Here is a 14,619-nt window from a genome sequence, read left to right as displayed (position 1 = left end):
CGAGAGGATTTTGCATGCTCTTGTCTTAGTTCTGGCAGCGAGCAAGTCCTCAAGGATGGGTAGGGGGGGTACCGACAATCCTTTCAGCAGTTTTGGTTGTCCGTTGCAGTCGGAGTTTGTCCTATTTTGTAGCAGCACCAAACCAGACTGTGATGGAAGAACACAGGACTGATTCGATGACCGCTGTGTAGAACTGCCTCAGCAGCTACTGTGGCAGGCCGTGCTTTCTCAGAAGCCGCAGGAAGTACATCCTCTGCTGGGCCTTTTTGAGGACGGAGGTTATGTTGGTCGCCCACTTCAGGTCCTGAGAGACTGTAATTCCCAGGAACTTGAAGGTCTCGACGGTTGACACAAGGCAGCTGGACAGCGTGAGGGGCAGCTGTGGTGAAGGATGTCCAGCATGAGACGTTCAAAGTACTTCATGACCAGAGATGTCAAGGCGACAGGCCTTTAGTCATTTAGACCCGAGATTGTAGGTTTCTTGGGCACTGGAATGATGGTGGAGCGTTTGAAACAGGATGGTACTTCGCACAGTTCCAGAGATCTGTTGAAGATCTGAGTGAAGACTGGAGCGAGCTGGTCCGCGCAGACTTTGAGGCAGGATGGGGACACATGGTCTGGGCCTGCCACTTTGTTAATCTTTTGTCGTTTGAAGATGTGTCTCACATCCTGTTCGCAGATGGTCAACGCAGAAGTCGGTGGTGTGATAGTGGTCGGTGGTGCGGCTGGATGGGTGTGGGGTGTGAAAGTGTCCTTTTCTAATCTGCAGTACAAGGTATTCAAGTAGTTGGCTAGTGTGGTATTGTTCTCAGCTTGGGGGGATCAGCGCTTGTAATTTGTCAGCGATTGGAATGCATGAGAGACTGATTTAGAGTCGTTAGCGGTCAACTGTTTTTCTCGCTTTCCTGCATAATTTCTCTTTGCGATGTTAATTTCTTTAGTCAGCTGGTTTCTAGAGCGATTATACAGGGCCCTATCCCCACTTCATCATCTTTAGCTTGGCGAAGTTGCTTAAGTTTGGCAGTGAACCACGGCTTGTTGTCATTGAACGTGCAAAATGACTTTGTTGGTACACACACACCTCTTCATAGAAACTGATATAGGATGTAACAGTGTCCGTATATTCGTCCAGGCTACCTGTTGAAGTTTCAAAGACACTCCAGTCTGTGCAGTCTAAACAGCTTTGAAGTTCCATCTTTGCTTCATTGGTCCACTTTTTCACTGTTTTCACTGTAGGCTTTGCACATTTAAGTTCTTGCATGTATGTCGGTATTAAGTGAATTAAGCAGTGATAAGATGAGCCCAGTGGTGCACGAAGTTTGGCACAGTATGCGTTTTTTAGCGTAGTATAGCAGTGGTCCAAAATGTTATTTTCCCTGGTAGGACAGTCAATGTGCTGCTTGTATTTAGGGAGTTCGTGGTTGAGTTTAGCTTTGTTAAAGTCCCCAAGAATAATGAGGGGTGAGTCCGGGTGTTTTTTTTCAATTTCGTTGACTTGTTCGGCGAGCATTAGCAGTGCGGCGTTCGTGTTAGCTTGAGGCGGAATATAGACGACAGCGAGAATGAATGATGTGAACTCACGAGGCGAGTCGAATGGCTTACAGTTCAAAAACAGCAACTCCAAATGCGGGCTGCAGTGTGTGCTGAGCTCTGTGACGTCCGTACACCATTTTTCGTTGATATAGAAGCATATTCCGCCGCCTTTTGTTCTCCCCGATGATTCCATGTCACGGTCTGCCCGGTGAAGATGGAAGCCGGGAAGCATGACGGTGCCAATCGGGTACAGCGTCACAAAGCCAAGTCTCCGTAAAGCACATGGCGGCGGAAAGTCCGAAGTCTTTACTGGACTTTATCAGAAGATGAAGCTCGTCCATTTTGTTGGGTAGGGAGCGTAGATTCGCGAGGTGGATCGACGGGAACGCCAATCTGTATCCTCTCTTGCGGAGTTTCACCTGGATGTTGGCTCGCTTCCCTGGCGTTGCCTTCGCCTCCATGCAACGAAGACCGCGGACGGCACTCCGGTGAGTAACTCGGGGAAAAAATTGAGCGGATTTGCGAAAGTTGGTGAAAGAAAGTCCGGAGTAGCATCCTTGATGGTTAACAAGTCTCCCCTTGTGTAAGTGAGTCGTGTCTCCAAAGACGAACGAAAAACACAAAAACAAAAACAATACTAGAGAGAGCGTAACCGAGGCGACCACACTGGTAGGCGCCATCTTGTCATCAAACATATGGAAGTCAACACACACCTGCCACCATTTAATTTTTCAACTGGCCAAAAACCACCAACACATGCATTGGGCCCCCCAGAAACATTTGCTTTCTTCACTTAAATGACTTCATAAAGAAGCTGTTTGCTGACCAGGTTTAGTGATTGTGTGCGCGACACCATATGACAACAGGGCTAATGTTGACATATCCACTGCCAAAACGACAATAGAAACATCCACAATTTATCACGAGGAGTTTTCTCAAATTAGAAGTGGGCTGAAATATTCAAGTTTGGCCAGTGACAAAACTACGCTCTATGTTAAAGCTGTTGTTTTTAGACATGCACAGGCGCACACGCAAGAATGGATAAATAAAAGTTGTGAATGACATGTCGATTATTGTAACGGAGTAAAAGTATCAATCGTTCTTCACATAAATACTCAAGTAAAAGTAAAAAGTATGGTGCATTTAAAGTACTCTGACAAGTACAGTTCCTCAAAAATGTTACTTGAGTAAATGTAACAGAGTAAATGTAACGCGTTACTACCCACCCCTGCTTGTAACCCAAAACATTCATATCTCAAATCATCCTCATTGAACTAAATTAATACGGCATTAATCTGTTCTAGAGACCCCCCAAAAAAACAATTTAATGGAATGTAAAGAAACATTTTGTTGCAAAATGATAAACAACCCTTAATTCTCTTTATTTTATATGTTTAGTGTGACATTTAAACTTCAAAGGGGAGTGGCAAAAAAACAGCTTGAAGTGTCTTTTTTCAAGAACTGATCACTCTCTGCCAAACTGCTGCTTGTTATCCTTATTGTAAAGTTCACTGCCACCACAGCTGGCATTCATAACTAATTTTTGTTCGCAACACAAGACAATATATCATGCATCATAATCACAATACATACGTAGGAGTCATTTGAGACAAAACGTTCAGGCTTTTACTGTTATAAGTAACCCGCTTTCAACCCCTCAAAATGTTTAATGGCACCAGACATATACATAGATGCATAGTTTTTAATTATTTTTATTTTTTTGATGGCCTCTATGGACAATAAAAGCAGTATTGCGTTATGACCATAACTGTAACTATGCTGTACAGGAAAAAAATATTTTAAAAAAGTGGAAAATCTTATGAGGTCATTAGAGCCTTTAATGAGTCAATAACTCATAACAACTGATTTTTACGCATGATAATTTTTGGAACAATGGCAGTTTTGAAAAAAAAGAAAAGAAAACAGCAGTTATTCGAGCCAAAACATGGTTGAGGCTTTTAAAAGTGTTCTAGCTAAATCATATATGAATATGTTTTTACTTTCAAAGCCTCAAAATGTTCAGTGGCATCAGACCTATCCACGGATACATTGTTTTTTTTTGTTTTTGATAATTTTAATGTCCCAGGTGTGGCGATGGAACTGACCAAATTTGAAGTCAATCAGATAAAAACTGTAGGACAAGTTCGCAAAAGTGTTACACCTGTACATTTTCCGAAAGTGTACCTTTCAAAGGTCGTAGGTGAGTTTCTCTTAAGTTTAGGATATGGGTTGTAATTACAATTTTGTAGGTATCGGGGACCTGCAAGGTTTGGTTGGTGTTGGTGTGCGGTGGAACTTCCGGGAACTCACCATCTCGCGAGAGCTTGATGTGACGTGCCGAACAGCTGATGAGAGCAGACCATTTTTGCTAATAAACATACGGTTATGGAGGAGCTAGTTTGAAACATTTTATAACAATAATGAGGATTTCCTGTCTTTGTGAAGTGTATTATTTTGATTTTGTCGTAGATTGCGGGCATTCTTCTAACATACCCCGCCTCCCCCCAATCTTGAATGAATGCAAAATAATGCCTATGAAACGTTTGTTTGTTGTTGTTGTTGTTTCCATCCATCCATCCATTTTCTGAGCCGCTTCTCCTCACGAGGGTCGCGGGCGTGCTGGAGCCTATCCCAGCTATCATCAGACAGGAGGCAGGGTACACCCTGAACTGGTTGCCAGCCAGTTGCAGGGCACATACAAACGAACAACCATTCGCACTCACATTCACACCTACGGGCAATTTAGAGTCTTCAATTAACAAGAAAATGGATGGATGGATGGATATTCAAAATTGCCCGTCCAGTGCTTCCAGCCACTATTGACTTTCTCCCCTTTCTGGACGCAAAGAAGCTTGTCACCAAACTCTGCAGTCGACATGATCATGATTGCATCATTTTCTAAATGACAACCGCATTGTGGAGCACTTGTCTGCTCAGTTGCCCTGCCATCGACTGGCAACCAGTCCAGTGTGTACCCTGCCTCTCGCCTGTCAGCTGGGATCATCTCCAGCTCACCTGTGAACCCTCATGAGTAAGTGCTATAGAAAATGGATGAATGAATTGTGATAACTCTTCTATGACCACTTTTGATGCACATTACAGGATTTGGAATAAATTACTGTTTATCATTAGGACTGCTACTAATGCTTATTTTAATTGTTTAATCTCTTTTTTCAATTAATCGATGAATGAGGGCAATTGCCTGGTTTTACCTAATTTGAAGTCTTCCCCAAGTTAATTGTGCCTTCTACCACCTAGTGGATGAGCATTTGTTTTGTAAAACAGTCATGGATGAACGACAGTATTACACACATCATTCTACACAGTTGTAATATCTGTAAAAGCTGTAAATATTGAAATTTATATATCCTACGCCACTTTTGCAGCCACAATAATCCTGTTTAATTTACACTGTCAATCAAAAGTGTGTGTCATTACCTAGATAAAGGCAGAATTTTGGCTGTAGCTCTTGGTTTTCTATTTTCTCATGTACTGTATGTACACATACAGTATTTGTGACCTAGTATTTGTAACATTACACGTCCTTTTTAAATATGAATTCCTGTCCTCCATGCTTAGTATAGGCTCTCGTCTTGTGTTCCGTATTTGAGATGTCCGCTCACCTTCACATTTCTCTTGTCTAGTCCCTTGGTGTACTCTTCAAACTCCACTCCCCCAGTGAATGCCAGCTCATAGTTCCTGAAAGTGCTCAGTGTTTTAAAGTCAAACATGTCTCCCTCCTGGACAACCACTTTAGTCTGAGCCAGACGGGCAGCGATTTTGGCGTTGCAAAGACAACATCCGTGTGAGGAGGGGATAGTTGGTATGTTTGTCTTGAATGTGCATTAAATTGGATGACTGACTGAACCAAAATATACTCATTGCTCTCCAGTATCCATTTCCCACTGAAGTTCACAGGCGTGATGGCAGCTGGTGATGGTGTTGTTGTTGAGTAGACTTTAATCAGTGAGAGATTTGGTCATTTGGTCTTTGCACGCTCAATGGGGGAGTTTCCTGAGGACACGCACACAGTTGAATGATGCTACAATGGTAGTGCAAACGTTGGACGTGAGGAGAATGCATACAGAAGATTCTGTAACATCAAGGTCTGACACTAAGCTTAAATCTGAAGTCTGTATAGTTGGCCTAAAAACTAAATTCACAACCTAAGTTTCCATGAAATTGTATAAATTTATTCCGAGCTGTCTATTTCTCTTTTTGTTTCTTTTGGCTGCATTGTTTCCAGTGCATGTATGTAAAAGTTAGATTGTATTTTTTATTTTTTTTTGTCCAATCAAATCTCAGCCTTTTTTCCATCCTCTGATTGGTTGATCAGGGTCAAATTTGTTTGAGCTTTTGTACCCGTCTTATTGTCATGGGTGAGGTGTAGCCTATCCCAGCTGACATTGGGCGAAAGGTAGGGTACATCCTGGATTGGTCACCAGGCAGTTGTAGCGTGGATTCACCCATTGAATATGAACTTTTATTTTTTTATTTGTAGCAGAGTGGATTTGAAAATAAGTCCCACAGTGATCTGTTCTGTTGATAACAGTAAAACTTAAGCAGTTTGACTGAGAATATAAAATAAACAAGTTAGAAGACCAATTATAGATCCTGTAAAGTGAATTTAAAAATTTGTTTCTAAATACATTCAACATGTTTAAAAATTGAGAAATACAGTGCTGTGAAAAATAATTTTCCCCCTTCTCAAATTGTTTTTTTGCACATTTCCCTTGTTTTGTTTAAGAACATCAAACACATGTAAATATCAAAGATAACTCAGTTAAAAATGAAATGCAGTTTATCAATGGTTATTTTATTAATTAAGGCAAAAAAGTAAAGCAATCTGGCCCTGTGTGAAAAATTAATTAACTCTGGCTAATCACATTTTTGGGAAATCTGAGTGCATTTTCAATTACCCCACCCAAGCCTGATTACCTACAGACATGTTCAGTCATGAAATCACTTCAAACGCTTCACAAAATGAAGTCTGCCCAAAGCTCTCAAAAAAGCCGCAACAAAATGCCACAAGTCAAAGAAATTCAAGAACAGATGAGAAAAGTAAATGACATGTCAGAGGTTACAAGGCCATTTCGAAAGCTTTCAGACGACAATGAAACCCTGTGAGAACCATTATCCACAAATGGAGAAAACATGGAACAGTAGTGAACACTCTCCCAGGAGTTGGCGGACTTAAAAAAATGACATCGGACATGATGACTCCAGGGGGTCACAAAGAAACCGAGGACAACATCTAAAGAACTGCAGGCCTCCCTTGCTTCAGTTAAGGTCAGTGCTCATGAAAAAAACAGTCAGGAACCCACTTGGGAAAAATGGCATCCAAACTGCTGCTGACCAAAAAGAACACAAAGACTCATCTTATTTTTGCAAAAGAAAAGAAAAATTGGATAGAATTTTGGGAGTATATACTATGAACTGATGAGATTAAAGTTGAATTTTTTTGGAAGGTGTGTGTCTGGTTATATCTGGCATAAATGTGAGACAGCATTTCAGAAAAAGAACATTATACCACCAGTCAAACATGATGGTGATAGTGTGATAGTTTGGGGCTGCCCCACTCCTTCATTCAGAACCTTAATGACTGGCTGTGATTGTGTTATGAATTCTGCTCTTTACCAGAAAATCCTGAAGGAGAATGTTAGGCCACCAGTGTGTGACCTCAAGCTGAAGCGCGCGCGGGTTCTACAGCAGGATAACGATCCAAAACACACCAGCAGGCATGACCTTAAAAGGATGTTCATGCTTGAAAACCCTGCACTGTTGCTGAATTAAAGCAATTCTGCAAGGAAGAGTGGGACAAAATATCTCCACAGAGACTCATTGCCAGTTATAGAAACCCCTTGTTTTCTGTTGTTGCTCCTTGAGGGTGGTCCAACCATTTACGAGGTTTAGGGAACCATGACTTTTCAAACAGGGCTAGGTAGCTTTGAATAGTTTTTCTTTAATCAATAAAATCACTGGCGGCACGGTGTACAACTGGTTAGAGCGTCAGCCTCACAGTTCTGAGGACCCGGGTTCAATCCCCGGCCCCGCCTGTGTGGAGTTTGCATGTTCTCCCCGTGCCTGCGTGGGTTTTCTCCGGGTACTCCGGTTTCCTCCCACATCCCAAAAACATGCATGAATTGGAGACTCTAAATTGCCCGTAGGCATGACTGTGAGTGCGAATGGTTGTTTGTTCCTATGTGCCCTGCGATTGGCTGGCAACCAGTTCAGGGCGTACCCCGCCTCCTGCCCGATGATAGCTGGGATAGGCTCCAGCGTGACCCTAGTGAGGAGAAATGGCTCAGAAAATGGATGGCTGGATGGAATAAAATCACCATTTAAAAACAGCAATTTATCAGAATCAGAATAATCTTTATTTGCCAAGTATGTCCAAAACACACAAGGAATTTGTCTCCGGTAGTTGGAGCCGCTCAAGTACAACAGACAGTCAATTTACAGAACACTTTGGAGACATAAAGACATTGACAAAAAACAATTGTGCAAAAAGATGCAGAGTCCTCTAGCACTTAGAGCAGTTCGAATGACTTCTTCTTTTCCTTTCGGCTTGTCCCGTTAGGGGTCGCCACAGCGCGTCATCCTTTTCCATGAGAGCCTATCTCCTGCATCCTCCTCTCGAACATCAACTGCCATCATGTCTTCCCTCACGACATCCATCAACCTTCTCTTTGGTCTTCCTCTAGCTCTCTTGCCTGGCAGCTCCATCCTCATCATCCTTCTACCAATATACTCACTCTCTCTCCTCTGGACGTGTCCAAACCATTGAAGTCTGCTCTCTCTAACTTTGTCTCCAAAACATCGAACCTTGGCTGTCCCTCTGATGAGCTCATTTCTAATTTTATCCAACCTGGTCACTCCGAGAGCGAACCTCAACATCTTCATTTCCGCCACCTCCAGCTCTGCTTCCTGTTTTCTCTTCAGTGCCACTGTCTCTAATCCATACATCATGGCTGGCCTCACCACTGTTTTATAAACTTTGCCCTTCATCCTAGCAGCGACTCTTCTGTCACATAACACACCTGACACCTTCCTCCACCCGTTCCAACCTGCTTGGACCCGTTTCTTCACTTCCTGACCACACTCACCATTGCTCTGGACGGTTGACCCCAAGTATTTAAAGTCCTCTACCCTTGCCATCTCTTCTCCCTGTAGCCTCATTCTTCCCCCACCACCCCTCTCATTCATGCACATATATTCTGTTTTACTTCGGCTAATCTTCATTCCTCTTCTTTCCAGTGCATGCCTCCATCTTTCTAACTGTTCCTCCAGCTGCTCCCTGCTTTCACTGCAGATCACAATGTCATCTGCAAACATCATGGTCCACGGGGATTCCAGTCTAACCTCATCTGTCAGCCTATCCATCACCACTGCAAAAAGGAAGGGGCTCAGGGCTGATCCCTGATGCAGTCCCACGTCCACCTTAAATTCTTCTGTCACACCGACAGCACACCTCACCGCTGTTCTGCTGCCCTCGTACATGTCCTGTATTATTCTAACATACTTCTCTGCCACTCCAGACTTCCGCATGCAGTACCACAGTTCCTCTCTGGGTACTCTGTCATAGGCTTTCTCTAGATCTACAAAGACACAATGTAGCTCCTTCTGACCTTCTCTGTACTTTTCCATCAACATCCTCAAGGCAAATAATGCATCTGTGGTACTCTTTCTAGGCATGAAACCATACTGTTGCTCGCAAATACTCACTTCTGTCCTGAGTCTAGCCTCCACTACTCTTTCCCATAACTTCATTGTGTGGCTCATCAACTTTATTCCTCTATAGTTGCCACAGCTCTGCACATCACCTTTGTTCTTAAAAATGGGCACCAGTACACTTTTCCTCCATTCCTCAGGCATCTTCTCACGCACTAGAATTCTATTGAACAAGCTGGTCAAAAACTCCACAGCCACCTCTCCTAGATGCTTCCATACCTCCACAGGAATGTCATCAGGACCAACTGCGTTTCCATTTTTCATTCTCTTTAATGCCTTTCTAACTTCCCCCTTACTAATCATTGCCACTTCCTGGTCCACCACACTTGCCTCTTCTACTCTCCCTTCTCTATCATTTTCCTCATTCATCAACTCCTCGAAGTATTCTTTCCATCTACCTAGCACACTGCTGGCACCAGTCAACATATTTCCATCTCTATCCTTAATCACCCTAACCTGCTGCACATCCTTCCCATCTCTAGCCCTCCGTCTGGCCAGCCTGTATAGATCCTTTTCTCCTTCTTTAGTGTCCAACCTGCCATACATGTCATCATATGCCTCTTGTTTTGCCTTTGCCACCTCTACCTTTGCCCTGTGTCACATCTCAATGTATTCCTTTCGCCTCTCCTCGGTCCTCCCAGTGTCCCACTTCTTCTTAGCTAACCGTTTACCTTGTATGATTTCCTGTACTGTGAGGTTCCACCACCAAGTCTCCTTCTCTCCTTTCCTGCCAGAAGATACACCAAGTACTCTTCTGCCTGCTTCTCTGATCACCTTGGCTGCAGTGGTCCAGTCTTCTGGAAGCTCTTCCCGTCCACCGAGAGCCTGTATCACCTCTTCCCGAAAAGCTGCACAACACTCGTCCTGTCTCAGCTTCCACCACATGGTTCTCTTCTCTGCCTTTGTCTTCCTAATTGTCCTCCCCACAACCAGAGTCATCTTACACACCACCATCCTATGCTGTCTAGCCACACTCTCCCCTACCACTACCTTACAGTTGGTAACCTCCTTCAGATTACATCGTCTGCACAAGATGTAATCCACCTGTGTGCTGCTACCTCCGCTCTTGTAGGTCACCCTATGTTCGTGCCTCTTCTGGAAAAAAGTGTTCACTACAGCCATTTGCATCCTTGTTGCAAAGTCTTGCAATAGTCCGGCGCAATGACCATTGTGCAAAGGGCGCTGAGACTTCAAGGAGTGTATGCGGTTTAAAGTGACGAGTATTTCGATAATCTGGGACAATGTTGGTTGTGCAAATGTTACAGATACTCCTCAATCAGTGTGCAAATGGACCAGTTGCTCCTCTGGCATGAGTGGCCAGTATATCCAAATAGTGCAGCATGGCGAGACAACTACAGTGAGTGCACGAGTAATATATAATTGGCCCCACAGAAATGTGACAACGAACTCAAGTCAAAAAATTGCCAGCTTGTTGTAATGGAATTATAGGTTAGGTGTTTAAGAAGTTGATCGCAAGAGGGAAGAAGCTGTTGGAATGTCTACTAGTTCTAGTTTGCATTGATCGGTAGTGCCTACCTGAGGGAAGGAGCTGGAAGAGCTAGTGACCGGGGTGCGGAGGGTCCGAGAGGATTTTGCACGCCCTTGTCTTAGTTCTGGCAGCGTGCAAGTCCTCAATGGTGGGTAGGGGGGTACAGACAATCCTTTCAGCAGTTTTGATTGTCCGTTGCAGTCGGAGTTTGTCCTTTTTTATAGCAGCACCAAACCAGACTGTAATGGAAGAACACAGGACTGATTCGATGACCGCTGTGTAGAACTGTCTCAGCAGGCCGTGCTTTCTCAGAAGCCGCAAGAAGTACATCCTCTGCTGGGCCTTTTTGAGGACGGAGTTGATGTTGGTCACCCACTTCAGGTCCTGAGAGATTGTTATTCCCAGGAACTTGAAGGTCTCGACGGTTGACACAAGGCAGCTGGACAACGTGAGGGGCAGCTGTGGCGAAGGATGCCTCCTGAAGTCCACGATCATCTCTACAGTCTTGAGCGTGTTCAGCTCCAGGTTGTGTCGGCCGCACCACAGCTCCAGCTGCTCCGCTTCCTGTCGATATGCAGACTCGTCACCGTCCTTGATGAGGCCGATGACACTGGTGTCATCTGCAAACTTCAGGAGTTTGACAGTCGGGTTCGCTGAGGTGCAGTCGTTCGTGTAGAGAGAGAAGAGCAGCGGAGAGAGGACACAACCTTGGGGCGCCCCAGTGCTGATGCTGCGTGTGGATGAGGTGGCCTCCCCCAGCCTGACCTGTTGTGTCATGCCCGTCAGAAAGCTGTAAATCCACTGGCAGATGGCAGGTGAGACGCTGAGCTGCAGAAGCTTGGATGAAAGGAGTTCAGGGATGATGGTGTTGAACGCTGAGCTGAAGTCCACGAACAGGATCCTCGCGTAGGTCCCTGCACTCTCGAGGTGTTCTCGGATGAAGTGCAGTCCCATGTTGACTGCATCATCCGCAGACCTGTTCGCTTGGTAGGCAAACTGCAGGGGGTCCAGCAGGGGACCTGTGACACTCTTGAGGTGGTCCAGCACGAGATGTTCAAAGGACTTCATGACCACAGATGTCAAAGCGACAGGCTTGTAGTCATTCAGACCCGAAATTGCAGGTTTCTTGGGGACTGGAATGATGGTGGAGCGTTTGAAACAGGATGGTACTTCGCACAGTTCCAGAGATCTATTGAAGATCTGAGTGAAGACTGGAGCGCGCTGGTCCGCGCAGACTTTGAGGCAGGATGGGGATACATGGTCCGGGCATGCAGCTTTGTTAATCTTTTGTTGTTTGAAGATGCGTCTCACATCCTGTTCATGGATGGTTAACGCAGAAGTCAGAGGTGTGATTGTGGTTGGGGGTGCGGCCGGATGGGTGTGTGGTGTGAAACTGTCCTTTTCAAATCTGCAGTAGAAGATATTCAAGTCGTTGGCTAGTGTGCTGTTGTTCTCAGCTTGGGGGGGATCGTCGCTTGTAATTAGTCAGCGATTGGAATGCATGCCAGACTGCTTTAGAGTCGTTTGCGCTAAACTGTTTTTCCAACTTTGCTGCATAGTTCCTCTTTGCAATGTTAATTTCTTTAGTCAGCTGGTTTCTAGCTCAATTATACAGGGCCCTGTCCCCGCTCTGATATGCGTCCTCCTTAGCTTGGCGAAGCTGCTTAAGTTTAGCAGTGAACCACGGCTTGTTGTTGTTGAATGTGCAAAATGATTTTGTTGGTACACACACATCTTCACAGAAACTGATACAGGATGTAACAGTGTCCGTATATTCATCCAGGCTGCCAGCTGAATTTTCAAAAGACACTCCAGTCTGTGAAGTCTAAGCAGCTTTGAAGTTCCATATTTGCTTCAGTTTATCAGTTTATTTTTGAAAGGGGACAATGCAATTTCATAAAACACATGAAGTACACATGGTTAAAAAAGGCAGAATTAGCCAGAAGGCTGTAGTCCCCTGGCCATGATGTAAAAAAGCAGTAAAATACATCTACAAGACAATATAATACAGGATACATAATCAAACTATACTATTAAGAGAGAATAAAACCATAATTTTTTTGATCATAACAAAAAGACAACATAACATACTTGTCTTTTAGTGTTGGCAGCTATAGGTGTTTATCCATCACTTTAATTACTTGTTTGTACAAAACTTCCAATGTTTTTTTTTGCATTCTGACCAGCCTGGGACCAACTGGTTATGCAATAGTTAAAGTGACTAAGAATCATTGAATGCAGTTAAATTTTTGCAGCTTCAGTTGACATTTCATTCCGAATTGCACGAAAATTTGCGAGGTTTAATTTGATGTTTTTACACAATTTTTCAATATGGGCTTTAAAGGAAAGCTGTGGATCTATTATTAACCCAAGATATTTGTATTGGCTGACAATTTGCATTTTTTCTCCATTAACAAGTATGTCGGGGTCAGGTGATACTCTATTTGTTTTAGTGAAATACATGCCTACAGTTTTAGAAACGTTTAGCTGGAGACAGCACTCCTGCAACCAAGTTGTGACACAGGACATTGTATTAGTGAGTTTAGCAGCAACAGTATCTTTGGAGCGACCATGAACAAAGAAAACTGTGTCGTCTGCATTGGTCCACTTTTTCACTGTTTTCACTGTGGGCTTCGCGCATTTAAGTTCTTACCTTTACGTCGGTATTAAGTGAATTAAGCAGTGATCAGACGAGCCCAGGGCTGCACGAGGTATAGCACGGTATGCATTTTTTACCATAGTGTAGCAGTGGTCTAAAGTATTATTTTCCCTGGTAGGACAGTCGATGTGCTGCTGGTATTTAGGGAGTTCGTGGTTGAGTTTAGTTTTGTTAAAGTCCCTGAGAATAATGAGGGGTGAGTCCGGGTGTTTTTTTTCAATTTCATTGACTTGTTCGGCGAGCGTTAGCAGTGCGGCGTTCGTGTTAGCTTGATGCGGTATGTAGACTCCAGCCAGTATGAATGATGCGAACTCACGTGGTGATTAGAATGATTTACAGTTTAAAAATAGCGACTCCAAATGCGGGCTGCAGTGTGTGCTGAGCTCCGTGACGTCCGTACACCATTTTTCGTTGATATAGTGGCATATCCCGCCGCCCTTTGTTTTCCCCGATGATTCCATGTCGCGGTCCGCTCGATGAATGTGGAAGCCGGGCAGCATGACGGCGCCATCGGGTACAGCGTCGCAAAGCCAGGTCTCCGTGAAGCACATGGCCGCGGAACTTCCGAAGTCTTTACTGGTCTTTAACAGAAGATGAAGCTCATCCATTTTGTTGGGTAGGGAGCGTACATTCGCGAGGTGGATCGACGGGAACGCCAATCTGTGTCCTCTCTTGCTGAGTTTCAACTGAATGCCACCACGCTTCTCTCTGTGGCGCCGCTTCCGTCTCCATGCGCCGAAAACCGCGGACGCCGCTCCGGTGAGTAACTCGGGGAAAAAACAGAGCGGATTTGCGAAAGTTGGTGACAGAAAGTCCGGAGTAGCCTCCTTGATGGTTAGCAGGTCTCCCCTTGTGTAAGTGAGTCGTGTAAGGTCTCAGAAGACGGACGAAAAACACAAAAACAATACTAGAGAGCGCGTTACCTAGGCGACCCAACTGGTAGGCGCCATCTTGGTTCTGGGGAAGGCGGGGGAAATCGAGTCCGAGTGGACCATGTTCCGTGCCTCCATTGCTGAGGCGACCGATCAGAGCTGTGGCCGTAAGGTGGTCATTGCCTGTCATGACGGCAATCCCCGAACCCGTTGGTGGACACCAACGGTGAGGGATGCCGTCAAGCTGAAGAAGGAGTCCTATCGGGCCTTTTTGGCCTGTGGGACTCCTGAGGCAGCTGATGGGTACCGGCTGGCCAAGAGGAATGCAGCTTTGG

At 44.7% G+C, this 14,619-nt stretch overlaps 1 protein-coding gene across 1 annotated transcript in view; it reads right to left on the bottom strand.

Annotated features, from left to right (window-relative positions):
- Nucleotides 1-3,653: 3,653 nt before the first annotated feature.
- LOC133489227 (retinol-binding protein 2-like) overlaps nt 3,654-14,619 on the bottom strand; it is a 29,293-nt gene continuing 18,327 nt past the window's right edge. Inside the window, exons 2-4 of the mRNA XM_061798100.1 lie at nt 5,157-5,291; nt 4,330-4,396; nt 3,654-3,664 (exon numbers count right to left, since the gene is read on the bottom strand). Of these exons, the coding sequence (XP_061654084.1) occupies nt 3,654-3,664; nt 4,330-4,396; nt 5,157-5,291 (213 nt within the window). The remainder of the gene's footprint in view (nt 3,665-4,329; nt 4,397-5,156; nt 5,292-14,619) is intronic.

This window comes from Phyllopteryx taeniolatus, chromosome 14, assembly GCF_024500385.1.
Source record: "Phyllopteryx taeniolatus isolate TA_2022b chromosome 14, UOR_Ptae_1.2, whole genome shotgun sequence".
NCBI lineage: Eukaryota > Metazoa > Chordata > Actinopteri > Syngnathiformes > Syngnathidae > Phyllopteryx > Phyllopteryx taeniolatus.
The sequence above is the reverse complement of the archived record's forward strand: the minus strand, read 5'-3'. Positions and strand labels throughout refer to the sequence as shown.